General features: G+C 47.8%; 3 protein-coding genes across 7 annotated transcripts; 2 read left to right on the top strand and 1 right to left on the bottom strand.

The window, feature by feature from the left end:
- Window positions 1–2095: 2095 nt before the first annotated feature.
- On the top strand, window positions 2096–10657 carry stk35 (serine/threonine kinase 35). Its single transcript, XM_053848644.1, has 3 exons — window positions 2096–2789; window positions 3767–4535; window positions 9380–10657. Exons 1-2 carry the CDS (start codon window positions 2291–2293, stop codon window positions 4489–4491), a joined length of 1224 nt encoding a protein of 407 aa, XP_053704619.1. The 5' UTR covers window positions 2096–2290; the 3' UTR covers window positions 4492–4535; window positions 9380–10657.
- A 1044-nt stretch (window positions 10658–11701) lies between these two features.
- LOC128749248 (mitochondrial carrier homolog 1-like) lies at window positions 11702–20453 on the top strand. Of its 3 annotated transcripts, none has more exons than XM_053848647.1 (14): window positions 11702–11962; window positions 13571–13724; window positions 13796–14016; window positions 18257–18341; window positions 18401–18507; window positions 18589–18648; window positions 18713–18770; window positions 19010–19061; window positions 19138–19197; window positions 19257–19350; window positions 19424–19471; window positions 19532–19599; window positions 19874–19949; window positions 20017–20453. In XM_053848647.1, exons 3-14 carry the CDS (start codon window positions 13879–13881, stop codon window positions 20089–20091), a joined length of 921 nt encoding a protein of 306 aa, XP_053704622.1. In that variant the 5' UTR covers window positions 11702–11962; window positions 13571–13724; window positions 13796–13878; the 3' UTR covers window positions 20092–20453. The 3 variants fall into 3 exon arrangements, with proteins under 3 accessions (XP_053704622.1, XP_053704620.1, XP_053704621.1); XM_053848645.1 differs by having other exon boundaries at window positions 12146–13724; XM_053848646.1 differs by having other exon boundaries at window positions 11702–13492.
- A 95-nt stretch (window positions 20454–20548) lies between these two features.
- On the bottom strand, window positions 20549–27394 carry stk38a (serine/threonine kinase 38a). 3 transcript variants are annotated; one of them, XM_053848642.1, is made up of 14 exons: window positions 27337–27394; window positions 25615–25752; window positions 25284–25335; window positions 24493–24615; window positions 24203–24286; window positions 24001–24124; window positions 23775–23929; window positions 23597–23708; window positions 23418–23479; window positions 22221–22338; window positions 22027–22150; window positions 21868–21963; window positions 21709–21803; window positions 20549–21639 (listed from the first exon to the last, which is right to left on the bottom strand). In XM_053848642.1, exons 2-14 carry the CDS (start codon window positions 25743–25745, stop codon window positions 21506–21508), a joined length of 1410 nt encoding a protein of 469 aa, XP_053704617.1. In that variant the 5' UTR covers window positions 25746–25752; window positions 27337–27394; the 3' UTR covers window positions 20549–21505. The 3 variants fall into 3 exon arrangements, with proteins under 3 accessions (XP_053704617.1, XP_053704618.1, XP_053704616.1); XM_053848643.1 differs by having other exon boundaries at window positions 23606–23708; XM_053848641.1 differs by having other exon boundaries at window positions 20549–21803; window positions 23606–23708.
- Between the last annotated feature and the right edge of the window lie 150 nt (window positions 27395–27544).

Genomic DNA, 27544 nt, shown 5'->3' with positions numbered 1-27544 from the left:
TGGGAATTGATTGCACCCACCTGAAAGAAATTAAATGAAACAGTATAAGAAAATAAACGTCTTTTAATCGGCATATTCGAAATATTGTAATCATTTACTTATAGTTTCCACAATCTCATTTAGTCTCGTTCGATACTTTCATCTTCAATGATGAACAATGTTCCCTGTGAATGAAAGTTGATATTATCTGTATTGAATTGATCAAAAATAATTGTGTTAAAAGACTTTTAATGATAGTGTTTCGTATGAGAACAGTGGAAGCTCTTTTGACTCCAACATAATGAATAAAAAAACAGGCTTAATAACACATAATAATGACAAGAAGGCGTGCTGGTGTGATATGACACTGCCGTTCTCTGTGTGTACTGTAGTGTGTCACCCTGTTGTTTTTCAGTCTTTCGTGTCCAGCTGAGTGAGGGACAGTGGACTAAGCCTCTCTAAATTCCTCTTTTCATGAGACAACCAATGCATGTTTCCTGTCCAGTGGGCAGTGACAATTCTCTGTCTGCTCCACTGAGACCAGACGCTGTGGTATGCTGCCCATCCAGAGCCTGTTTATGACTCTGGAACGCTGATGGTGATATTTCCACACTGATCACAATATCCAGCTTCACACTGCTGATATGTCACTGTCAACAACTTCATGCAAAGAGCAAGGCCTTCACATGTCTGCAGGTGGTGGAGTCAAAACAGTTCCTTTTTTTCTCCATATTTTTGTCACCTCAATTTGGATGGATTTAAAAATATGCTTAACATATAATCATTACTCAAGTGTACTTTTTACACAATTGTGCACAATCCCATTGCATTTTCTTTTAAGACAGTTTTAAAAACTACAGTCACAGTGTGATGAAATAAAACTCAACAACATATTCCAAATGGAAATGTTTGCTGTCTTGTGCGCCAAAATTATCAAGTTGAATCATGAATAAACACATATCTGTGGTCATAAATTATTTAATATTCAAGTGATACTCGATCAAATACAGTATAATTGTCCACAACAAAATAACACACTGAAAAAGAATTGAGTTGAGTTCAAGGATATTAAAAAAAATGTATAAAAAAAATAGTGCATGACTAATCAATTGAATACAGTCAGAAGAAAAGATCTGAAATCCACTTTTTTATTGGTGAACTGCGCTTCAGAAATGAAATCCAAAAGTGAAGGTCAAGCACATTTGCAAACCAGTGAGGCCAGGTGCATGATTCAGAAATGTAAAACAAATACAGCAATACAGTTAAATAAATAAAATAAAGCTGTCTTCAAAAAATGTGAAACAAACAGCAATACAGTTTCAAAAATGTAATACAAATACAGCGATTCAGTTAAATAAATAAAATTCTGAAATAAAACAAGGAGGTCTCAAATAGGCACTCAATATAGCAATTCAAAAATGAATAATAGAAGTATAACATGCCTCTAAATGTGGCATTTTTATATATATATATATATATATATATATATATATATATATATATATATATATATATATATATATATATATATATAGAGAGAGAGAGAGAGAGAGATATTTTTATATATTGCACGGAGTATATATATATATATATATATATATATATATATATATATATATATATATATAGGAGTGCTTTACTCCTTAAAGCACTTACTCCTGCTTTAAGGAGTCAGTGCGGGTCAAAAGTCATTCTAATTGAATAAACGAGTGGATTCTTGAAGCACTTGTTGATGACGACGAGTTGGCTGAATGAAAGGCGGCATGTGCGCATGTGCGCATGTGCGCTGCAGGCCCTCCGCTCCACGCCTCGGTGCACGTGCCCGTCCTCTCGTGTCAGGCCACGCTGCCACGGTGCTGTGGAGGAGAGCGCCCCCTGTAACCTGTCTGCTGGCGTCCAAATGAGTTGGACGTGGACCAGCGCGGACGTGAATAACACTCTCTAACTGTCTAATATCGAACCGCGGTGTTATGTTTCACAACAAAGACGCTGTTTACGTGTTGTGTGTTGTCAATGACATGGCGGAATATCCCGAGCCGACTTGTCTCTCGGCCAATCGCAGCGCGCCTCGGCCGCTGCGTCACCAGCAGGCCACGCCCCTGTCCTCGGTGGACTCTGGAACATTTTGTTTTCGTAACTCTCAGCTGGACTCATCTGGATCTGCGCGGCCTACCTCCCGAACCGCTCCATTGTCGCGCCGCTTCCCCACCGAAAACAGTCGAAGGGACTTCAAACTCTACTAGTTGAGAGTCTCAGTAATGAAAGATAGACATTCCCCCCCTAACCGGTTGATTTTGGTGAAAAACTACTCATGGATATTTGCGAGAGAAAGAGGAGGAAGGTAAGAGGCGACAAGAGCGCGGCCATGAAGGCGAAGGAGGACTCGGGGAAGGTGCTCCGTTGTCTGAAGGCGAAGCACAACCACATGGAGCGAATGGAGGAGGGGGAGGAGGACTATTGCTTCTCTGTTAGCTTCGTGCACACGGACCGGCGGGAGCTGGTGGAGGTGATGGCCCCCCGCTACAACCTGCTGCGCGAGGTGGGCCGGGGAAGTTACGGGGTGGTGTACGAGGCCATATCCAGGAAGAGCGGGGCCAGGGTGGCCGTGAAGAGACTCCAGTGTGGCGCGCCTGAAAACGTCGAACTTGCTCTGGCCGAGTTCTGGGCTTTGACCAGCCTGGAGAACCGACACGAGAACGTGGTGCAGCTGGAGGAATGTGTCCTGCAGAGGAACGGCCTGGCCCAGAAGATGAGCCACGGCAACAAGAGGTCCCAGCACTACTTGCGCCTGGTCGAGACGTCACTGAAAGGTAGGACAGATGTTTGTTCCACCTTTGTCAAGAAGGACAGCGTTACACGTTCATGTTCACGCTCGCTTTTTGATGGATCAAAGTGGGAAAACAGTCACGATTAGAACGTAAACGACAGTGTCATCGGTATTATTAACGCTGCATATGTCGCCATTGTGTTTTAAAAACAAACAAAGCTAAGTAAATCAACCTTCCACGAGCTCTGTTGAGAGGAAACATGCCTTTGTGCCGTTGAGTGCCTCACTGCTTTAAACCCCGAGTCCTTCGAGGAAACACTCCAATCTATAAAGCCTTATCACTGGGTTGAAGATGGTGAACAATGTTGTGGTTTAAAGTCCAACGTTATTTGATTTGCAGATGTGAATATAAGAAGTTTTGTTGTTGTTGTCATGAGGCCAGTTTGACCTACTTTTTTTTACTTCCCGGCTTATTGATCACTATTGATCCACATTGTTTGAAGTGAAACATTAAAATCATTAACACAGCTTGTTGAACGGCTAAATTTTGGGATTGGCAAAGTCCCGGCTCGTTGGCTTCTAAAAGCTCTGGTTGTTATATAAGTGTCACCGTCCAGAGTCTGCCCATGAAATATTAATCTGCAGATGACAGCTTTTGTATCCGTCTACTGAAGACACAGTTTGTCTGGGTTTATGTAAGCTCAACTCAAACATATCTATTTAGAAATATACTGCATCAGCAGGGTCAGAACTGATGCTAGTTGTTGCTTGCATGAACAAACTTCAAAGACAGGTCTTCTCCAGCAAGCGTCCTGCCATTGTCTTAATCGATCACCAGACTGTGAGTATTCTGAACGTAAAAACAAGGTCTTAAATCTGTCGGAAATAATTTGGAAGTATAGTCATCTGAATAAATGTAGTTTCATGAAATGACTCTATGGTTGGCGAGGTCAGCTTTTCCCTGCAGGAAATCCATATTTCGTAGTGTTCATTTGCTTCATGTGCTTCTCCACCCTGCAGGCGAGCGGATCCTGGGGTATCAAGAAGAGCCGTGCTACCTGTGGTTTGTGATGGAGTTTTGCGAGGGTGGAGACCTGAATCAGTACATCCTGTCTCGCCGACCAGATCCCCAGACCAACCGAAGTTTTATGCGGCAGTTAACCAGCGCGGTGGCATTCCTGCACAAGAACAACATCGTCCACCGTGACCTCAAACCGGACAACATCCTCATCTCACAGAAATCAGGGACCCCCGTTCTGAAAGTGGCCGACTTTGGCCTCAGTAAAGTCTGCGCTGGGTTGAATTCCCAAAACGGCGACGACTACAAAGCTGCTGTGACCAACGGTAACCAAAACAACATCAACAAGTTCTGGCTTTCTTCAGCCTGCGGGTCAGACTTCTACATGGCTCCAGAGGTGTGGGAGGGACATTACACGGCCAAAGCGGACATTTTCGCCCTGGGCATCATCATCTGGGCCATGTTGGAGAGAATCACGTTCATCGACGGTGAAACCAAGCGCGAGCTCCTGGGCACCTACATCCGACAGGGGACGGAGATCGTCCCGGTCGGTGAGGCGCTTTTGGAGAACCCTAAAATGGTCCTCCATATTCCGCAGAAGGCCAGAAGCTCCATGTCTGAAGGGGTGAAGAAGCTCATCCTGGACATGCTGGCGGTCAACCCTCAGGATCGTCCGGACGCCTGCCAGCTGGAGGTGCGGATGAGCCAAGTCACCTGTGCTGCATGACACTCCCGCACACCGCCCCACAGTGGGACCCCTGGACCTCCCAGGTAAACCCACTCTCTGGTGTCTTACGTCGCACACAGACTCCCTGATGGGAGTAAAGCCTTCTATGGTCCATGATATTATTTTCCTGGTGTTAAGCTGCTCAGACTGATCAGTGACCTGGCAGCTGAGAGCAGGTAATCTTGCCTCCATCTGACATCCTTAGGATTTCTCTCACCCGGTCACCTGCTAGAGCCGGCGCAGTAGTGCCTCATGTGGAACTTTCAAAGGCTCTCGGAATCATGGTCGAAAAACCAAATAGAGATCTTCTTATCTGCAGTTGCCTGTTATATATTGAATTACCGCCCAGTACAGTGTAACAATGCTGGTCACAGTACAGAGGACAGGCTGTGTTAATGCTCTGTGTCAGAGGAAGCGTCACGCAGGCTACACTCCTGACTCGTCGTTTCTGCCGGATCTTACGGCGTCAGGGGTAAGGAAATTGGATCAGCCAGACCGAAGTTAATTCTAGTGATCCATGACGCTGTGTCGGGTCCAGTTTGGACGGATTAGCGACACAAATACAAATATTCCTCAAACCAAACAAGCTAAATGTCACTTAGCTCGCTGATCCTGAAGCGCTAAACCCAAACAATGGGACGGGCCTGGAGCCAGTTCTCTCACACTCGCGTGTGGTTTCATAAGTGACGTTCAGGTTTTGATGAGTTTGAACTGACAAGCCGCACCGGGCAGAAGTGGTTGTGCCCTCATGCTATGTGAAGGGAGGAGATCCAGGCACAACCTGAGCCCCAGGGCAAACAGTCTGTCTTTCATTCCATTCACACATGCTGGGCGTGTGTCACACGGTCTCTGATATTAAGAAAAATAAATGGAGTCGGCAATTTAGAAAGCAGTCAATCGAAAACAGCAGTTTCCTCGCGCTCGCTTGTCGTCTTTATTTAGATTATCACTGAAGAATTGGGGATCTGAGGGCCACGGTTCTTCTCAGGAAGGTGGACACATGAACGTGTAACCTGATGGAGGGCTCTTCCTGCTGAGCTGTGTTGACTCTGTCAAACAGACGTTCCTTCAAGCGGCAGATGAATTGTGACATGTGACACGCAGGAGGCTCGGCGGCAGTGGGCGGAGCTTGTGGGCGACGGTGCCAGTTTTGGGGGGCCTCTACTCCGAGAATGCAAATTGTCTCAGTTTGCTATTTGGAGCAGAAACTCCTTGCAGAACATCAATCGGACGCTGACCGTGCGCTCACTGACCTGAAACATAGCGACGATTGTGCGGGCTTGAACTTTCCATTGTCAAGGACCGAGTTTGCTGGCCTGTCAGTCAATTAACTCACAGATTGGGCTCTGGCATCCTCTGACCCCCCCCACCCCACCTGAGAGACCCCGCCCTCTCCGCTCTGATGTAACTGCTGTCCTCGCGCAGATTAGCCTCTTTCTCTGGCAGGATGTTGGTCGAGCAGATTACGCAACAGGCCCACGGCCCCGCTCTGGTTCTGTGTGAGAAGATGTCATCTGTTCAAGAGAGGGATTAAATGGATGCTGTTGCTTGTGTATTTCAGGCGGCAGCTTGTTACATTGCTGACGCCATTCTCGCTCCTTGTTTACAATGGTGACCACCTCAGCCGTGCTTGGATAATCTCCTCTGCACTCAGGGTTTCACTTTAGGAACCAACATCTGCACCCTGTTTTTTTTACTGCTGCAGTATAGATGCTCCCAGGAAGTGATGCTTCTAGCTTAAGATATTGTTGCACTCTAAAAGTGCAGTGTCTGACCTTCAAGGAAAGAGCATCTGAATGGAACTTGATGCAGTGGAAAGTCTGTGCGAGTGAAGACTTGATGCCAGGGTCCACTTTTACTGGAGGAGGTGGTTTGACTTCAGATCACAAGTATGAAGCATGTGCATTGGGACATTGGTAAACAAGGTCACTGAGGTGTCACAAGTTGAAAACATGGAAGATACACAGGCGGAAAGCGGGTTATCAAGTTGAGCTGGTGGTGTTGTTGAAATAGCATCATGCGGATGATGCTTCTATGTATTGTTTTTCTTTTGTTATTTTTGTCCTGTTTTTTTTGTGGTTGCCCGGTGGTCAGATGAAGACCCCATCAGCTTAGAATGAAATGTGGGCTCAGCCTTGATCTGCAGCAGAGCAGATGTCAACCTGGAAAACCAGACGTGTTTGCCCACCAGAGAGGCGGGAATCTATAGACTGCTCAATATATAGGTTGATCTCTTCGGACACCCTCCCCCTCTCCATAGGCTTGAGCCCTTCCCGCGTAGCTCCACACAATGTGGCAGTGGGTCAACAAGGCGACGTGGTTACGCGGATCTAAACAATTGTCTGCTCTGCCTCGGGTTTCCAGGGATCCCGCCGACCTTGGAAGCATCCACAGCTGCTATTGGTGGATTCCATTCATGAAGCGTGGCCCTAAAATGAGCAGCTGTTCTGATCTTGATTCCTGCTCCAATATTTATGTGCCCAAATGATGTTAATATTTCATCATGTGGTTGACCATGAGGGCGTCCCATCATATGGAAGTGTGATCTCCATGCCCATCTGTCTTCACCCATCCTCCCAGCCCGTCCCTCCCCCCACTCTAGGACAATGAGAGCGGAGTGTTGCTTCTGGTTGGGGCTAATGGAAGATTGCGCAGGGAACATGTTGTCCTTTCACTGCCTGCCAGCCTTGTGCCTTGTCTCTTCAAACCAGGCCACACAACTCCACCTCTTCACTCCCCGCCGCCGCTCTCTTTTTAACAGGGTTTCTGACCTCGCGCCTTCGGCTCTGTAGCATGTGAAAAGTTAGCCATGGCGTCTTCCTCCTGCCGCGACAGACCCTTTACCACCCATCTGGGGTCGGAGAGGATGCCGATGTTGCGTGGCTGGAGGAAGTGAAGTCCGCACACTAAGCACGAAGGACAATGTGTTCCCAGTAGAGTCAGTAACGGCAATAATAGGCTGCCAAAATGGAGGCCATCTTTACAAGTTTTTTTTCCAGCGAGGTGAGCTCATTGACATACTTATGCAACAGTCTTGTAAAAGCTGGCATTCTGGGGCGGCTCTGCTCGTAAATATTTTTTTGCCAGCCTCTAAATTCCGAACAGAATGTACAAGAAACATAGTCGCGGCGCGAACGTTACATAAGAAGGGAACGGCGGCGCTCTGTTTTTGGTTGGTTTGTCCCGTCCGTTTCAAAACAACGATCCAGAACAGCGGTGTCCCACGGTCTGCTGATCCCATCACTTCCACTACACTGGCCGTGAGCTGTTGACATAGTGTCCATCACTGACTTGCCCTCGGTGACACTCGTGTCGGAAGTGACGGCGGCAGCCGAAGCCTGTTGTTTCGGGCCCCTGGTGTGTTGATGATTCTTCAAACTTGGATGTAGCTGCCATACTGTTGAGGTCGCATGGCTGTTGGAGTTATCTTCACCGACATGTCACGTTTTCTGCGCTAGTTACATGAGTGCTTGTTGCCAGAACTGTATCTGGGCTTCGGTAAAGCACTGACAGAGGTAACAGGAGTCTGGGATCCTGTTTCCGTCCTTCAATTGTTGATGTAATCCACAAGCTCTGGTAGATTCGGTAATATACCAAATTCATTCACAGTGAAAAATGTGGCTTCATGTGACAAATATTGATTTATTTTTTTGTGGGAGTCATAGTTCTTGTGTGTGTGGGATCTCCTTTTGTTTATGCCTCAGATGTCCTCGGAGGGCGGCGTCAGAAGCTCACACACCTAAACTTACATAATGAACCGTTTACATGAATGTGTTGCCTTGCGTGCCTCACGCAACCGCAGAGGCAGACGGAGCTTGTAAAAATCCAACACCCATAATCTCAGCTCCCAGAGAGTCTCCAGCCTATTGGAAAGCCAGTCCGACCACTTCCCCACAGATACTGGCCCATACTGGTTCTGTTTACTAGGCAGTCTGTTGGGTTATGCAACCCCAATGGCCTGGAGCTGGGTTGGGAAGGCACACAGCTTCCATGTCAGTCTCCCGTCCTCTTGTTTACTCTGCCCTTTGGGTGCTGCCGCTCCAAATAGTGGAGATTGAAAACAGTGAGGCTCCTACATTTCTAATGCTGAGCATGCAGTATTGGAGACTTTCAAATGGACTTCCTTAAGGAGGACTGCAGCCAGTCTCGCGTGTGGCCAAACACGGAAGTTCATCAAGGGAACGTCTGGGCAGGAAAGTATGTTGAGAGATTCACCCTCCACCTCCTTTCTGCACTCAGATTTCCTCCCACCGTCCAACAACCTCCGTGCGTGGGTGTGGAATGAGGACTTGAGTGTGAATGGAGTCCTGTTTATGGCAGAGCTGTGGTGCTAGCCTCATCTGAACCTTGCACAGGAGTCCACACGGCGACACAAAATGGACGCCAGTGTAAACATTGATGACATCAGCATTTCTGGGCTTGCGTGTGTCCCGCTAAGCTGACCCACTTGTGTTGGCGACATGTGCTGCCGCGTTATGCAAGAGCCAGAACAGTGGCATGTTTGCTGGCGCTATTATTAGAGCTCGGAAACAAGGGCCACGCAACGCGGGGAGGAAGATGTCGCCAGCTTATGGGGACAGTGCTGACGCACGGTCGCCCTCGCACACACCTTTTCTCATGAAGACTCTGTCACCGGACACCTGCAGCTGGAGGCGCTGTCTAAATATAGGTCATGGAACCTGCCTCCTGAAGCCATGCACTGCACACAAATGCTCCGTGGAAGTGCTTGTGTTGGACTCGGCGTACGAGCTCAGGCATGTCACACTGGAAACCAGTGAAGATCTGAAGCTGCAGCGATAGGAGCAGTGTCCTGACTAGACGTGTCTGTACTTGAAAAGGCTGCGGCGTTTGCCACATGCTAACCCTCCTCTGTTTCCTGTCTCTGCAGACCTGCGCTCACCTGGACTGTGACCACGTGTACTGTGACCACGTGTACTGTGAAGATAGACCCGCACACACACACACAGAAACTGTGAATGAAGCCCGGACAGGAGGAGGACTGTTGAAGACGCATGTGCCTTAAAGAACCCCCTCTGTCACAGGTATCTTCTTGGCCGTGTAGCGTCAGTTGGAACCAAATGATGCCCAGATGTGGGACCTGAAATCCAAAGAGACTCTCGGACCTAGTGTTGCTGCCACCTCGGAACAAAACGCTTGGAAAAATGACCAAAATATCGAAGCTAAAATCAGATTGGTGAGATGAAGCCTTATCTTTGTACCCTGCTTCGGCGCTGGCATTGGAGTTGTTTTGATATCTGAATGTGGTTGTATAAGCTCGTGATGTAAGGCGCAGAGGTTATGAATGATTCATGTCCAAACCTTTCCCCAACATCAAAGCGTTTTGGGTCACGGCAGCAGACGTGGAGCCATTCTCCCTCTGCATCTGACTGGAAGAGTCTCTCAGGAAATGAGAAGATTTGCCATCCGGGAGCAATTTCCACTGGTGGCTGTGTCCTGTGATGTCAGGTGGGGCGGGGCAGCGCGCTTGCTTTGCTGTGAGGACCGACTCTCTCTCATGTAGACACTGCGATAGAGCCTTCTGAGCCTTTAGTACACTGAACTGATGTTCGCTTCCTCAGCAGTAGGCGTGGTCTTAGTGTGTCCTACCTCAACCTCTGCTGACTGGACCTTCCTCTGGACCTCGCCGGACGTAGCCCTTTACCTCCGACCACCACTTCCACCGGCTTCTTTGTGTCTGGTTCAGCCACTCTTTTGTTTCCACGACGACTCCAGTGACGTTGAACACCGGCGTATCTCGCTCCACCTCGCCACCTGTCGCCGCTAGTTTAGCTCACACTGACTGTAAATAGAGACCAAGCAAATGCCTGAATGTAAACATCACCAAGTGGAAGCAACCTTGGTAAATATCCTGTTTAAAATCAGGCATTTCAGTCCTGGTAGTTCGTGGTCGTCAAGTGAGACACATTTCCACTGCATCCACACCGACATGCGAGTCTCAGTTTAGGATGTGTTAGATGCTGTAGGTGGCCTCTCCCTTGTCACCAACACTACAGGTTCTATGCAACCCATTCCCTTGTCTCACAGCTGAGAGCCACGTCGTTCACCAAGCGTTGTGTGAAGTAGCTGCTCTTTCACTTTCCTCCAGTGTCTACAGTGTGTTTCTGATGTTTTTTTTATGTGAGAATAAAAAGGTATTGTTCAATGACGTGTGTCTCAGTGGATTCTTCTCTGTGCTTCACTCTGGTTTTTGGCTATTTTAAGCAAGTTCCATTTTTAACCCACCCCCCGTGGTATGGACATGCCCTTCGAGTCTGTGAACTCTGTGACCTCGCAGAATGCTTGGGACCCAGTTTGTGGAATGATCGGAATGTCCAGTAAACATGGAAAAGTGTCATGCTCCAAATGTGCGGTCTCAGCGAGGCTCAACACGTGAACCATGTGAGCTCCTGTCTGGATGATCTCTCCCTCCCTCAGTTAATATTTGTCCTCCTGTTTAATAGTCTTTTAGCATGTGGTGAATCATGTGTTCGCTCCAGATGAAGGAGGTATGAGCTCTATATGGCCTCCTCCTCCGCCTGATCACGCTGCGACACGGCTATTCCGGATGGTTCTGCATCAGCCGCGTCACGCCGCCGTCTCCTGACAGGCGTCTCCTGAGTGACCCAGGGCGGCCCGCGACGCTCTTCCTCCCCACCCTGGACCAACCATTAGTGCTGACTAATCCTAATCCAAAATCCTAATCTGCTGTGAGAACAAGATACAGGACAGCAGCACCGTCTGACCCGGCTCCCTCCCGGTACCTGGCTCTTCCTCGCTGCCGACTCATTCATTCAACACGGCCTCTCTGTGTGGCCGGGAGCCAGATTTACACTGTTGACCGTCCTGTCTGCCTCCTGCCAGCTCGACACCCAGTACTCACCAGCACTTTTCTCTTCTCTGTGACCAATTTTTGGGGCTGTATCCTGATTATTTCTAAAGCTATAGTTGAGGAAAATAGCTAATAATTTTAAGCTTTTTTGAAGCTCATTCCAGATGAAATATGTATCACGATGGGTGCTGTACAAAGTTAAATATAAAACATGATAAATAATTCAGATGTGTTTAATTTATAAAAGGATTTTTTAAAGTATTCCAAGGAAAATATTGTGCGCTTGTGAATGTGCTTCTGTTCGAGCAGTGCAGCATGTTCGGTACATCCTGTCCAAGAGACACAGGCTCTGGTGGCTCCGACACGAGACTGGTGCTGCCCCCTACGGGTCTGCCGAAGCCACTGCACCTGTAACGAGCTGCTTGACAGGTGAAGGTGTGAGGACGATCTGTACTTGCGTCGAGACAATGCGTGTCGCAGGTGTGGAGGCCCATGACTGGTGACCTTTGGGGTTTGCTCGGTGTGCTGTGCGGAAGACGGTGAAACTTCTTTAGTTAGGAGGGTTGCCATGGTTACGACGCAGATGTTGACAAGGCGAGAGGACTGGAGACCCATCATCCATCCGCACACCCCGCCCTTATGGTGAGCTATGTAACGCACTTTTAAATCAGAAACCTGGTCAAAGTAGAAAGATAATTTAATAAGTACTTGGAAGAAAAAGAAAAAAAATGGTTGTGTTTAGATACAGAAACCAAAAGACTCATCAATATCTTGTGACAGATGAAGGTGTCAATATCCGCCTCTCTTTCTCCCTCCGCGACTCAGACAAATACAGATCCAGAAGCTTTTATTGAGCGGTGTAAATTTGAAGACGCTCGAATCTGTCGGACCTTCCTAATCTCCTTTGGAAATAAACGACTCTTTCGATCATGTGGAGACGCTGCGAGTCACTTTGATTTAGCGGCGCTGAATCCGCTCGCTCCTCCGGACATGAATCTCTGGAATGTTTGCGACGGCGGCGCTCATTGATCCGATTTAGTGGTGGATGGAGATTTGCTTTGGCGAGGACGTAAACATGCTGTTGAAGCTGCTCTGACCGGGCTGTGCTGCTCTGGCTCCCGAGGGAGCCGCACTTCAACGCTCCTCTGCAGCGGCACTTGAGCGCGATCGATGGCAGAGTCTGGCAGCTTCTCCAGGTGATTTAGGAAAACATGATGAAGATCTTACAAACGGAGCACACTGCATTATGGGAACCTTTTACCATTATCAATCGAGGCTAGTATTGTTATTATTGTAGGCTTTTTATTGTGAATAAAGTAAACTGTAATTGTTTCATATCAAGTTTTGAATATCACCTTCACCTTCTTCTGCCACTTATCCGGGGTCGGGTCGCGGAGGCAGCATTCGGAGCAGGGAAGCCCAAACTTCCCAGTCCACACAAACCTCCTCCAGCTCTTCCCGGGGGATCCCGAGGCATTCCCAGGCCAGACCGGAGACATCATCTCTCCAGTGAGTCCTGGGTCTTCCCCGGGGTCTCCTCCCTGTAGGACATGCCCGGAACACCTCCCCAGGGAGGCGTCCAGGGGGCATCCGGATCAGATGCCCGAGCCACCTCAGCTGGTTCCTCTGGATATGGAGGAGCAGCGGCTCCACCCCGAGCTCCTCCCGGATGACCAAACTCCTCACCCTATCTCTAAGGGTGCGCCCAGCCACCCTGCGGAGGAAACTCATCTCAGCCGCTTGGATCCGCCATCTCCGTGGAGTTTTGAAGATTAAACTACTATATTAGTGTTGCACTTTTTAAGCCGCCAAACCGAAGCTGGCTCTCTGGCCACATCAAGCCGACGCAAACATGTGAAGTCTCATCTGATAGCGAGTCGCCGCGACGTGGCGCTGATGACGTCCGCGGGTTCTGCTTGATCGTGACCCGGGTCGCTGCAGCTAATGGCTTCTTCAGATCTCAGACATGAAGAGCACAAGCCTCCATATTAAAATGGACATATTGTTGATGGAGCCAAGGACACGTGGACAAGGTGGATGAAGAGATCAGTGAGAACAACAGCGGGATCCATTCCATTGACTTCACTGACCGGGCTGACAGGCCCTTGAAGCTCTCCAGTGCAGAATGGCTGCATTTGTTGTCATGACAACAAGAAAACGACAAACAAAAAAGTAGTTGAAATGGAACTCAAGCGTCTGGAGGTGGAGTTGGACTGTTGCTGAATGCAGAACTTCTTATCAATCCATTAGTTCTGCTGAAGAGGCGCGACGGGGCGTTGTAACATGTGAGAGGGCAAAGGTCATCTGCCTGAGTCCGCTGCCTCAGATGTGGAAGTGGGACAATACTGCCACCCTGTGGACAAAAGGCCCCGCTGCATCTGCAACTGGACTTAACCACGCACCGGTAAACTAATGTTTCAAAATTGGGTTCCACCTTTTCGTGTTATTTATTAAGATATCTCCGTGATTCAACAGAATTTTAAGCTCGAAGTGTCGCAGAGGAAGTCGTTGTCTCTCCCGCTGAAGGAACCGGAAGTGGCGCTCTGACGCTGTCGACGATGGACCGCTCGCCGGACGATCGGTCCAGTCCGGGTGATGAAGCGGGCTCGGTGGAGGTGGACAGCGGGCTGCTGCTTCTGGGCGCCGGGGTCACGACCCTCACACACCCGCTCATCTACGTCAAACTGCTCATACAGGTAACACGCGGACACCGCAGCCTTGTTGTGGCGGGGACGCGGAGTGCGCATGCGCGTCGCGGTCCGAGCTGCTCAGCTGACTTGAATGTCAACATCCGAGCAGATGAAACACCTGAAGGTTGCGTTCAAAAGCGTCGCTTGTGTCAGAGGCGAGGATGATTTGATCATGAGGCGCTTTTTGTGAGACTCCTCATAATTCAAGGGGAAAATTATTTAGTGTTTAGATAAACACAGCGCAATAAAAATGTGATCAGTTAAGCGATTATAATGCTGTGATAATATTTTATAAATAACTCATAATAAATAATAATAATAATAAACCACCGTCAAATGGGGATCAATAACGCCCTCTGCTGGTTATATGTAGGCATGAAAGCGTTTCTTTTCTTTTTTTTTTAACTGTTTTAATCAACCGTTTAAACTGTACAGTTTTTCTTTTTTTTTAACTGTTTATTTTTTCATTTTTTTCCTCACATATTCATACACTAACATAGGGGTCAGAACAAACCCAGATAGAAATAAAAAACAAAAGGTGAAAGAATCGTACAAATAAAATAAACATACAGTCAGGCAAATGATTCAATGTTTCAATTCTACCAAGGGGGCTCAACACCTTGGGTAATTCTTAGTAGCAGTCCAAACTTGTCATTACCCTCTTGCATCCGTCACATCCTCTCTTTCTTTGGACACACATTTCTTCCATTTAATCATCCAGTGTTCAGTTTGCAGTCTGAGAGAGAAAGTGACGTGTTCCATGTCGTAGATTTCCCTGACAACATTTATCCATTGTTTGATGTTTGGTGCTTCAGTTTTGCACCAATTTCTTGTAATATATATTTTTTTGCAGCAATTAATAGGACTTTGCACAGGTACACATCCTCTTGATGCATCACATCTTCCTCCATGAGACCAAAAAGCAATAGATTTTACAACATGATGAATCTTATATCTCAATATTTTCTGACCTTCGTCCAGAAGACCTGTATGATGTGATGTGAGCGTTGTCTGCAATCTTACATCCACAATGTCTCCAACATTCTTGTGAGGTTTTAGTTTGTTTGCCCTTTATGTGTGGAGCTCACATTTGATTCTTCCAACCAAGTTCCCTCCAATTTCTGGAACTTGTTGAAAACTGTAGAGTTTTTCAATTCCATTAAACAGAAGAATCGCAAAAGTTCCAGCAACGTCAGACACAGATCTTGAAGTTGATAAAAAACTGAAACTTGAAACAATTTTTAATGCATGTGAACTGAACGGAATCATAAAAAGTGATGATATCAAACAGATGTGCTGAACCACTCCACCTCACTCCTGTCTTGGGTTCGTTCCCGCTGCTCTCCCTTGATCTTCATCATGGTGCATCATGAGACAAGTCAGAGGAACATGACCCCGGTGATGGTTCCATTGTGAATATTAGAGACCTGCTCTGCATTCTGCAGGTCGCTCCATTGTGAATAATCCTCTTCAGAATCAGAGTCAGTCAAATCTGCCCTCCTGGTCTCGGTGGTGCTCCTCCTACCAAACAAGCGCCTCCCTGGTCTCCTCCACCAGGTGGCAGGTTTCACTCCTCCCAGAGCCACATGGTGGAGGAAGTGGAGAGCAGGGAGCTGCAGGCTGTGCTGGCGGACAGAGCGTGCTCGCTCACCTGCTGTGGAGGGATTGGCAGGAGATGATCGGCTGACTTTTCAACCAGATATTCATTTATAGAACAGTCTTTTCAGAGGGAGCATGAGCCTGGAGCAGTGGCAGTCAGTTGGTGTTGTGCTTGATGATGTCAGTGGTGTGGCCTCCCAGAAGGAAGTAGAGAAGGAGTGATGCAGATTTATTTCATTTTTTTAAAATATCAAAGCGACCTCTTTTGGCCTCATCTGTCCGACTACCAGAGATGACAAACTGCTCCCTCTGCTGCACCACACACCTCCGCCAACACTCGTGCGGCCACACGGACCCTAGTGGCAGAACAGTGGAATTACAACTAGAAACGCCTGATGCCGCCCAGTTTTGTCTGTCCAACAGTGCGGAGCTGAGAACGACCCATGACCCTGGAGTCTGCTCCCCCCTCTGTCTTCACAGCTTACTGAGATGGACGCCTTCTTCTCTTGTATCTGAGCTCTGCTCTTTAGCAGCTTCCAGTCTCAGCTGCTCTTTATTTCTTGACTTTTTCCAATGAAACATGGAAAGTGAAATTGACCTACTTGAGTGAGGAGCAATGAGGAGCTCTGAACATGTGGTGGCGCTGTACAAATGTTGATGGAGCCTGATGGAGCAGTGAGCTTGACTTCGTGTGTCGGAAAAGTCCAGACTATTTTGACTCTTGTTCTTCCACCTCAGCTGTCATCACGGCTAACAGGTGAAAACTAAATGACCCCGGATCGTTCAGGCAGCCTCCAGCCTTCATGGTGGAGTGGTTAGAGCTGACCTTCTTTTTTTACGGTGCAGGTCAACCTCTTGTCACATGGGTTCGATTCCCACCTCTTCTTCTCTGTCTTTTACCAAGTTATTGAGTGAGTTGGTAAGAAAAATGTGCAGAAACATGCATCATCTCATGGCCATATAGCTCACTGGGTTAAGCACCTGCTCTATATTCTGCAGGTCCCTGGTTCGATCCCCCCTTCTGCTCGTGATCTTCATGTTTTACCAAGTTATTGAGTTAGTTGGAAAGAAAAATGTGAAGAAACATGCATCGTCTCATGGCCATATAGCTCACTGGCTTAAGCACCTGCTCTGTATTCTGCAGGTCCCTGGTTCGAACCCCAGTTTGGCCCAGTGTTTTTATCATATTGGTCTGTATTTGAAACATGAAAGTGCTCAGGCGAGCTGTGACCGGAGGAACGGCTGTGGTCGAGTGGTTATGTTGCGTGAAAGCCTCCGGTCCGTCACACACAAGAGAGAGTTCAAATCCCACTCGGCCACTGAAGCGAGCATGAAGCTCCAATGATGATGTGTTAAACAAGTTGCGTGAAGTCTCAGTGTGGTGGTGATGGCTATAAAACAAAGATGGTGTCAGAACTCAATGAAGGCCGGGCTTGATGACTGAGGAGGTGGGGCTTGGTAAGTGAGAGGGTGTGACCAAAAAAAAAAAAAAAAAATGAAAGAAAGAAAAAAAGCCAAAAAAAACCCATTTTTTTTTGGTATATTACTAACACTTTTGGAAAATAATGACATAACTCCCTGTGTTACTCTCTCATCCAGCTCTGTCCACCTCATTCCTTCTGTACTTCGCTCCGAGACGTCACGCAACCAACACCGGCCGACCAAACACCATCTTTCGGGTCAATGATCCCATGGGACAAGTGGGATTCGAACTCACGCACAAACAGAACGGTGGTTTTCACACTTGAGCAGGGACTGTTGCTCTAACCACTCGACCACAGCTGTTCACACTGAGACTCATGTTCGGGCAGCTTTGAGTCGCACATTCAGACTCTTCACATATAAATGTGATAAAACAGAGACGACCAAGCTGGGACTTGAACCAGCGCCTGAGCGCACAAGAGACACCAGTCTCATCCAAGTGAGCTACCCAGCCACACTTGAACATTTTCGTTTGTTATATTTATCCCTCTCATTTGAATAAGCGTCTGGAAAATATTAGTTGACAAAGGTACAGTGCCCATGTGGGACTTGAACCAATGGCTCACAGATGCAACGCAGCACTCATCCCAGTGAGCTACCCAGCCACTCGAGAACATTTTCGTTTCTTATATTTATCCCTCTCATTTGAACAAGACAACGAAAATGTCAGTCACCAATGACGCACTGCACATGTGGGACTCGAACCAGCAACTCTTCACATATAGTGCAGCACTCATCCCAGTGAGCTACCCAGCCACTGCAAAACCTTTTCGTTTCTAACATTTATCCCTCTCATTTGAACGCCTCTGCTCCAAGGCTACAAAAAAGCTGTGAATCCAATGGGGGAAGTGAACTGAGCTCTTCTGTGTGACTAGCAGAGCGTGAGACCACTGGAGCACAGAGGGACACCAGGTTCATCTGCACATGTCAATGACAAGGGCCTTGGACCTAAACTTTGGTGGATTTTAAAATCAAATTCCACTCATGGATATTCATCCTCCTGGAATGTGGTGGGCAGTGTATCAGCAGGCAGACTTAACTCGGCTCACAAGACCCAAACCATGACCATTCCAGACTCCCCCTTTTATCTAGACCTTTACTAGAAAGGTCTAATAATCCAGTCGCGTTTTCCCACTGTTGATCAATTCCATTTCCTCCTCTCCAGCTGGGACATGAGCCTCTATCACCGACCATGGGGACGACTCTGTTCGGGAGGAGAGTTTTGTACCTGCCTGGCTTCTTCTCCTACGGTGAGTCTTGTTCGCTCAGAAAGTCCTTTCGCAGCGGGTTAATTCAACCGCGTCTGCAGCTCGGTACATCGTGAAGGTGGATGGAAAGATCGGACTCTTCCGTGGCCTCTCCACCCGAATCATGTCCAGCACCGTCTCCACCGTCATCAGGTGCAGAGTCAAACAGGTACGCTGCAACTCGGGCCGCTGCTGTGGAGCAGGGGAGCCTTGTGTCTGCGGGAATGAGACGCAAATCTGTCCTGTCCAGGCTCAGCTGTCGTCCAAGGATGGCAGCGCTGACGCTTCTCTTCGCAAGGTTGTGAAGGAGGTGAGAGGTTTGACCGCCACTTCAAACCGGCGCCTGACCTCTGACGTGTGAATTGTGTCTCCAGACCTCTCAGGAGATGATGGTCCAGTGTGTGTCCAGAGTTCTGGCGCATCCTTTTCACGGTACGGCGTCTTCTCTTCCGTCACAACACTCACTCGGACACTACGATGAGCAGCTCAGCTTCCTTTTTTTATTTGATCTTTGACCTCTTACTCTGTTGAGGCGCGTCCCGTTTGTGGTCCAGCCCAGTTCAGGATCAGAGTCACGTCCTACTTGAAGCAGAAGTAGTGCATGAGTGTCCAGGTGAGCACAGGTGTGTGTGTGTGTGACTGACGGCTGCTCTCTCTCTCTCTCTCTGCAGTCATGTCTGTGCGCTGCATGGCCCAGTTTGTTGGCAGAGAGGTCAAGTACAGGTACCAGAGCACTCACTCACTCACTCACCCACGCGTGGATGTTTGACTGGCTATTCCGGAACGTGTGTGTCTGCAGTGGGATCCTCAGGTGCGTCTCCAAGATCTTCCAGGAAGAAGGAATCTTTGGCTTCTACGTGTAAGTCAGCCTCAGCCGCTGGCCTCTGTGGAGTGCGTGACTGGCGCTTGTGTTCACAGCGGCGTGGTCCCGCACATGCTGGGAGAGGTGCTCTTCCTGTGGTGCTGCAACCTTCTGGCTCACTTCATCAACACGTACGCCGTGGACGACAGCGTACGTCCCGCCGCGCCTCCCGCGCGCCTCTGTGTTTTGCCTGTGGACTAACGCTGATGTCTTTGCGGTGCAGTTCAGCCAGGCCTCTGCCATCAGGGGCTACTCCCGGTTTGTGATGGGGGTGAGTAGACGGCCCGCGCACCGTTGCGGCATCAGGTGACCAGCACGTGTGTTCGTCTAGATCGCGGTCAGTGTTCTCACGTATCCCTTCATGCTGGTGGCAGACATCATGGCCGTCAACAACTGTGGGTGAGTCTCTGTCTGGGCGGGTAAGTTTCATGTTTAGAGGTGGTGGCAGCAGCAAACCCTCCAGGAACTGCTGCTGGAGTCGGGTTGCACACCTGTTGAAGACAAAGGAAAAGCCAGCAGTTCTTGTTTGTTTTCAAGTATTGCTCCATTGATTTGTTTTTCGTTTGTGAAACTGAAACGTGTGTTCAAACACTTAACCAATTTCTGTGCTAAAAACACATTCAAATCGTCCCACTGTTATTTGCAAAATGCAAACATGTCTGTTTGCCTCCAGCCTCGTGGCAGGTCTTCCTCCTCACTCACCCATCTTCAGGTCCTGGCTGCACTGTTGGAAGCACCTGAGTCAGCAGGTGAGCAGCTCACCAACAGGGTGTTGTAGGGTGAACCAGGGTGACACGGTGGTCTCATCTGCACCAGGGGCTTCTCTTCAGAGGGTCAAGCTTCTTCTCCCGGCGGGTGCCCACCTCCTGCTCAGCGTCCTGTGACGACTGACGTGTATACAGAACTGTGAAGAAACCCTCCGGACCTCGGGGAGCCACAGAACCGTGCCAAGACGTCCCTCCTGGTGGGCAGCCATGTTTCCTGTTCCCACTCCTGAGATTTCCTGCACAAACCCAGGACTTGTACAGAGAGCTATGATCAAGAAAACAGGCAAAAGGTGGTGGCTGACCTGACTGTGAAGGTGAACGGTTCATAAATAAGTTATTTGTGTGGTTGCAGCCGCTCAAAAGGTCATGACCTTGCCCCCTTTTGGAAGTTCTTCTTGTCCGTCTCATGTTAACGTCTGCTCAACAAGCAGGTTTGGTGTGCATGTGCCAGTTTAGGATTATGAATAAATATCAGTGTCAAATGTTTGGATGACTGTATCTGACTCAAATGAGCTTCGCGGTCTCACAGCATGGTGGAAAAAGGACACCAACATCACAGACATTTTTTTAGATAAATAGATTTATTTGAATTCATCCCAGAACAAAATATAGCGAGAAAGACAAAGAAAAGTTTCTCTGGTGAGTCGAACACTTGAACTCAGCAGGCTCTCAATCCAACAGTATAAAAACCTCATGATTCAAAATGGAAGACGGTTTGTTCCAGGGACAAAAACAGTCTTTGCGATTTGGATGTCTGCTCCTTCTTTCCACTGGCTCCATGGAATTTCGGTTAAATGTTACAATTCTACCACCAGAAAAGTGAAGTCTAACCTGACCTCTAATAATTTAAGTTATTGTTAGAACCCTAAAATAGCCTCTCATGCACGGTGACGTCTGGAATTATGATGAATGAAGTTCGACAGACAATAATCCGAGTACATTCACTTCCTACTACAGCATTTTGGATCTTGTAAAACCTGGAAAGAGTTGCAATCGAATGTGAAGAGGAGAATTCCACATTTAAAACAAGAGTAAAAAGCGCTTTCTAAACTCGCACTGGCTTATATAAAGCTAACCATGACTCCGCCGTTCCTGCTGAAAGTGAAATGAGTAAAGCTTGAAGAGAGAGGAATCGGAATAATTTACATGTGATTAAATATGAACGACGCGACTTCTGGAGATGGAATCTGCACATGCAGCAGTTAAGGTGCGAGTGGCGTGTAACAAACACGTGCAGGTCGCTCTCAAAGTGTCACTCCAAAAAGTTGGGCAGAGAAAAGAAGCTGAAGACAGACTCGCTCTTTGGTTGTGTGCCATCTGAAGCAGCTAGCAGCACTTGAGAGAAGAGGAGGTCCCTGGAGGGACGGCGCTGGTGTGCACTGTGGAGAAGTCCCATGAGAGTGAAAGGCCAGTGGAAGTGGGTCACCACTTCAGCAGAGTGAAAGCAGCTCTGCAGACATGAAGGCAGCGGCTCTACAGCAGAGAAGATGGAGAGGAGACCCCCGGCCACTCAGATGGGCTTCAGGATGGAGCGGCCTTCATCTCTTCCCTGACTTCATGTAGGACGGGATGGCCCCTCTGGCGGTGAGACCCTCGAAGCGTTTGTAGGTGTAGTTGATGAAGACCCAGTCCTTGTTCTTCAGGTCCTCCGTGTGGTTGGACACCTGTGCGGCTGCAGCACACCACCGACCCATCAGCTGCCGTGCAACAGAAACACCAGCAGGGAGGAGCGGACGCTCACCTGAGGGCGTGAGGATGTCTGATTCGGGGAACTCATCGAAGTGCGAGGTGTCGTCGATGCTCTTGATCTCGATGGGGATGGCGGCGGGCCGCTCCCTGCAGGCGAGTGGAGAAAGATCATGAAGAACCTGAGAGATCAGGACAAACCTGGAGTCCTCACCTGATGTGATCGTAGTCCACACCCTCGAAGAAGGGATTGGACTTGATTTCCTCCACGCCGGCGGCACCGATCCGGTGCTCCTCCTCACAGCAGAACCTGAAACACAGACCTCTGGCTTCAGTTTGCAAAGCCAACCCAGCTGCTGGACCATGTTCACACCTGAGGATGAGATCTTTGGCCTTCTCTGATATGGGCACCTCTGGAGGGAAGGTGAGAGTCTCCCGCCAGTTCATCACCTTCCTGTACGTCTCCTGAGGCGTCTCAGAGCAGAAGGGAGGGTAACCTGGGGGAACAGGGGTCGCGGTCAGAGACATGTGACCAGCAGGGCTCCAGCCGAGGCCGCGGTCTCTCACCGATCAGCATCTCGTACATGATGACGCCCAGACTCCACCAGTCGCACAGCTTGTTGTAGCCGTTCTGCATGAAGACCTCGGGAGCAATGTAGTCTGGAGTCCCGACGGTGGAGAAAGCCTGGCAGAAAGCTGCTGTCAGTGATGGGAGGTCCACAGGAGACTCAACTCTTACAGGACCCTCATTACGCTCACCGACATCTGGGCATGGCTGAGAACTGATCGTACACTATACACCGCCAGACACAGCCTTCACCATGACAGTTCTGCATCTCAGATAAAGCTTGCGAGAGTGTGGTGGACTTTGGTTCACCATGGTAGTTTGAAAGCGATTTTTAATCCAGGGAACCTTTGATCATGACACTGGTCGACTCCGAGTCTCTGGATCTGTGTTTATTTTATTAGATGGAGCGGTCCTCATAGGTTCTCTGATGCGCTCGTCTGCCTTGGTTCACCACACAAGACAAAGGACTGACAGTTTGAATCGTGATTTGGAGAATAGAATCTTCTAATGTTTCTTGAGTAGCATCTAGGAAATGTGTCCAGACTGCTCCATAGTTCAAGTCAACTGTTCAGAGACATGAGATACAGCAGACCGAAGCCGAAACATAGAGTTTCTCATCTCTGCACTTAGGTCACTGTTCTATTGAGACATCAACAGTTTCAAGAGAGACTATAGTGTCCAACACATGGAAGAGAATGAACATGGATTTATCCTGATCATTATCATGATTTATTGTGAGAACTTTTTTTGGTCCATATCACCCATCCCTCCTGACATCACAACACCATGGCCACGCTCGTGGTGCCACTTGCTGCTGAATGGTTGCTGGGTTTGTGTCATGTGTGCTGAGGCAACCACAAGTAAAGAAAGACTTTATTCAGTCCCTGTTCCTGTTGTAACTCCCAACGTAACAACACAAACAGAAGAAGCAGCAGCCCTGACTGGAAGTGTTGAGCTCTCGCAAGTGAAGGAAAGACAAGGAGCAAGTGCAAGTTCTGCTGAACCATGCGGTTGGACTCGAAGCATGACAGCTAACGCCTCAACATCATCAGCTCAAACACGAGCCACGAAGAGGAGATGTCAACTAACTTTCCTCTTTATCTCTGTTTTCTGCACTGACATCGCAGAAATTTGAGCTGTGAACCATGTGTGACAGCAAAGATGCTGATTTAAGTGTTGAGGAAAGGATCACTCACCAGCTGCCTTCGGTTTCTCTTCCATGTTTCTGCTTTCCTCTTGGAGTTCATGTTCTGGAAGGCTGCAAACGGAGTTCACAACCGTCAGCTTCAGACTCGGACCTCCAGTCTCCCAGCCAAACACTGGGATCATGTGAGTGCAGGCATGCTGCAGTGAAACAAAAGGAAGGGTGCCTGACTTTGCTTACTGAGGTCACTGGGCAGACTGTGGTTCAGGTTCTTGTAGAACTCGGTTCGGTGAGCCCTCTTCAGCCCGGTGCACAGACCGAAGTCAGACAGCTTCACGTGACCCTGGGAGACACCACTGAGTTAGACCTTCTCAGTCCAGCAGGATGAGAGGGTGAGTCTCCTGCTTACTCTGGAGTCCAGCAGTAGGTTGTCTGGTTTGATGTCTCTGTGGATGAAGCCCAGCTGGTGGATGGAGTCGATGGCCAGCACCGTCTCTGCAATGTAGAACTGTGTGGCCTCCTCGGTCAGAGTGTCCTTCTTCATCAGAAGGGTCATCATGTCCCCTGCAGGCAGCAAGGAGACTCTCTCATCTGTGAACTACAGTAGTGTTTGTCTTCATCCCTCATGAACATACCTCCAGGGAGAAACTCCATGATGAGGTAAAGGTTCATCTTGTCCTGGAAGCTGTAAAACATCTTGACCACCCAAAGACTGTCCGCCTCCACCAGGATATCCCGTTCAGCGCGGATGTGGCCGACCTGACAAACAGACAGAGTCACTGTGTAATCGGACGGCGGCGTCTCAGCGGGTGCTTCCAAGCTGGAGCTCTGACTCACCTGCTCCTTCTCCAGCATGTCAGCCTTGCGAAGGATCTTCATTGCATAGACGTGACCGGTGTCTTTCTTCTGGACCAGGCGCACCTGATGGAAGAGACGCATCGAGATTGTGGGTGGAAGACGGACGGTTTATGACACCATAGACACACAACAGTTTTCACATTGACTTGGACACATAGGAATAAAACACAGACATCCCAGGATGTCATTTTCATCTTGTTAAAACTGGGACTGATGTGGTGACTTGATAATGGACAGATGCCACAGTGAAAGCTAATTCAGAGTTTTACCTCTCCAAATGCGCCTCGACCAATCACCTTCAGCGACTCAAAATCCTCCAATCCCAGCCGAGTGCGTTTAAGACGCAGGAATTCTGTTTCTTTCCTCGCATGTTGTGAACGTCGGATACGTTTCTGAAAACAAAGGCAACATTTCAGATCAGGAACTCATAGAAACAAGATAAGGTGGTTGTTTCAGCAGACCACAGACATCCAGAGGGTCATCGACGCATATGAAGACGGACTAGTCAAACTCCAAAATGAATGACATACACATCAACAACATTCAGATTATCTCTCGGAAACACTTCAGGGGAAGTTTAAACAAACAAAACGAACGGCATTCTCTGACTTCCTGTGTGTACATGTGCAGTGCACGAGCTAACATGGGCTTGAATTCTAATGACTTACTGGATTTGACTATGCTAATTCCACCTGAGAGAAAAACCTGAAAGTTCTCTTCAGCAGCATACGAAAACAATTGCAAGTTCAAGCATAATAAATCATATCATAGTCCAAATATCATAATAAAACTACTTTTTGGGAACAGGTCAAAATTCACTTGAATATGACACAGTGCTCCCTTCTTACGCGTCACCTCCCAAGAAAATCGACCTTCAAACGTCACCACTTTTAAACTGTGTCAATTTCTACAACGCAGTGAGACTCAAACACCATTTATAGAAGAAAATGTGGAACTATTTCATCTCATCATGATGTAATGCAGAGGAACAGGATGTGAATAACCAACTGTTTGCACAACACCAAGTGGCTTTCTGCGTGTTAGCTAGCGCATGTCTCACCTCCTCATCAGCCAGACCTTCCTGATCCATGACTTTCTCCAGTTTTTGTTGCCTGAAATGAAGAAAAGTTCAACTTACTTTACATTCATGAGCAATATTGACGTTGAAAAATGTGACCGATATTTTTGCAACTTTTACACACAGTGACAAACATTCACTCTAGTCAAATCCAAAACATAAAAACATGCAACAGTACACTTAATTTGTATTAAGATGACTTACGCCTAAGATCTAATGATGTTGCCTGACCAGGAAGCTCTCACACACCACACTTACTGACGGAATGGTCCACACGTTTGGTCATGCATAGGGTCATTTTGCACCATCTCACCTCATCTCACGCTCTTCGTGCTGCGCGATCAGGTTACTGTAGAAGTTCTCCAGGGTCATCTTGGCCATGGTGACCCGCTCCTTGGTGTGGTTACTCATCGAGGAACAGGAGCTCTGGCCAGTCATCGCCATGCTGTGCCTGGGGAAGTCCAGAAACTAAGCATCGCCCACTCCCGGACAAATCTCCCACATTAAACACACCACTGGCTTTCTGACTTCGAGAATGATTACAACTAATTATTTCGTTAGTCACACATCATAAATAAAGTTAAGATGGAAACAAGAGCAACAGCATCTTCATGCGATTCTTCATTACCAAAAAAACAGAAAAAAAAATCTAATCACATATTTTCCCAAGCCATACATAGGAAGGGGGCAGAATCAAAATAGATCAATTTTCCATTCATGGATAAAGGCGTAATAACTCTCCTCAGCTGAGGTTGTGTTCATTTCAAAATCAGTTTGTACTGTATTCATCGAGAACATGTTTTACAAAGAGGGACACACCCAGTGTGTTCACCAAGAAACACTTTGCATTTGACCTGCTGAACAGCCCTCGTGACAATAACGGATACGTCAAACATGTCTACATTTTTAAATCCCACCATCCTGTGCACCGGACGAGAGAGGATCTCCTTTCATGTATGTGTGTGTGTCTCCTGGGCTCATTCACTCCAACATACTAATACTTTAATTTGTTTAAGCTTGTGACACAGTTTCCCTGTTCAAAGGTTCCTTCCCAACCGCCATCCCTCCTTATCTCAGGTCGGTCAAGGGGGCAGCAGCTGGACCAAAAAAAGGCACAGACTTCCTCTTCCCTGGAACCTCCTCCAGCTCTTGTGGGAGAGGACCATGGGATTCCATGATTCCATGTCAGTAAAACCCCCATTTCTCTCGTTTACTTTGTTATTTATCAGAGTGACTGTGATGATAAATACTGCGTAATATCTGACTTGAGGCAATAGTGATCCTGATCAAAGGGAGAGACAAAACTCGTAAGAGGCGAATGGTGTTTATACCCCAATACAATGCAATAGCAAAACGTGTTTTTATTCCGTTAAAATAACTAAAATGATACAACGATGACCTGCCAGTTACAATGATGGCGACAAGCAAAAAAATACTCACTGTCGGAAGGATAAAGTCAATATGTCGACACTTATTTCGAGAATGGTTTAATAAACAAAATAATAAATTAAAAAAAGAGTACGTTTTGAAAAGTTAACCACAACGTTGCCTCCGACAGCGTATTGCAGTCAAGTAAAGACGCTGCTAGCTGTCGAAGAAATGCCAAACATCCTCTTCAGCACTGCTCATGTCAACAGTTTGCGTTCGTCTCTCATAAACAAACCCGAGCGTCAGTTGCTAACACTGGGTAGCTGATAAGCCCTTCAAAGTTCCTGACTCCGCCGAGTTGGGCTTAAACGAGACATTCGCGTCTTCACGCGTCAAACAAAGCAACCGTGTCACCGTCCCTGTCGGGGGAGACAACTGAGTCGACTTGAATGACATTTTCAGGCTTGGATAGTTTGAAGAGTGGCTAACGAAAGTTAGCTTGCAGCTGTTAGCCACGTACTTGCTGAGGTGGAGTTGGAAGTTTGCGCTATAAATATCGTCAGAAGCGGTCGGATATATTTAAAAATGCTTCACTACCGCGCAACAAAGACAACTAGACACTGCATGTAACTTCTGACTAGGGTTTAGTTGCTCTTTGTTCGCTTACCTTGGTCAAAGGTGCGGTGTCGGATACGTCTTCTTCTACACTGATCTGCATCTGCCAGGGTAAGTTACGAACTCTAAACGACCTCTAGCGGTCTGTTTTAGCCACTGCGCACAATGGGAACATTCCACATCTTGATCGCTTCAAACATTCCTGATCAAAAGAATGAAAATAGGCTGTGTTTTAACATGATCGCACAGTATGTGTTTGC

This window comes from Synchiropus splendidus, chromosome 18, assembly GCF_027744825.2.
Source record: "Synchiropus splendidus isolate RoL2022-P1 chromosome 18, RoL_Sspl_1.0, whole genome shotgun sequence".
NCBI lineage: Eukaryota > Metazoa > Chordata > Actinopteri > Syngnathiformes > Callionymidae > Synchiropus > Synchiropus splendidus.
The sequence above is the reverse complement of the archived record's forward strand: the minus strand, read 5'-3'. Positions and strand labels throughout refer to the sequence as shown.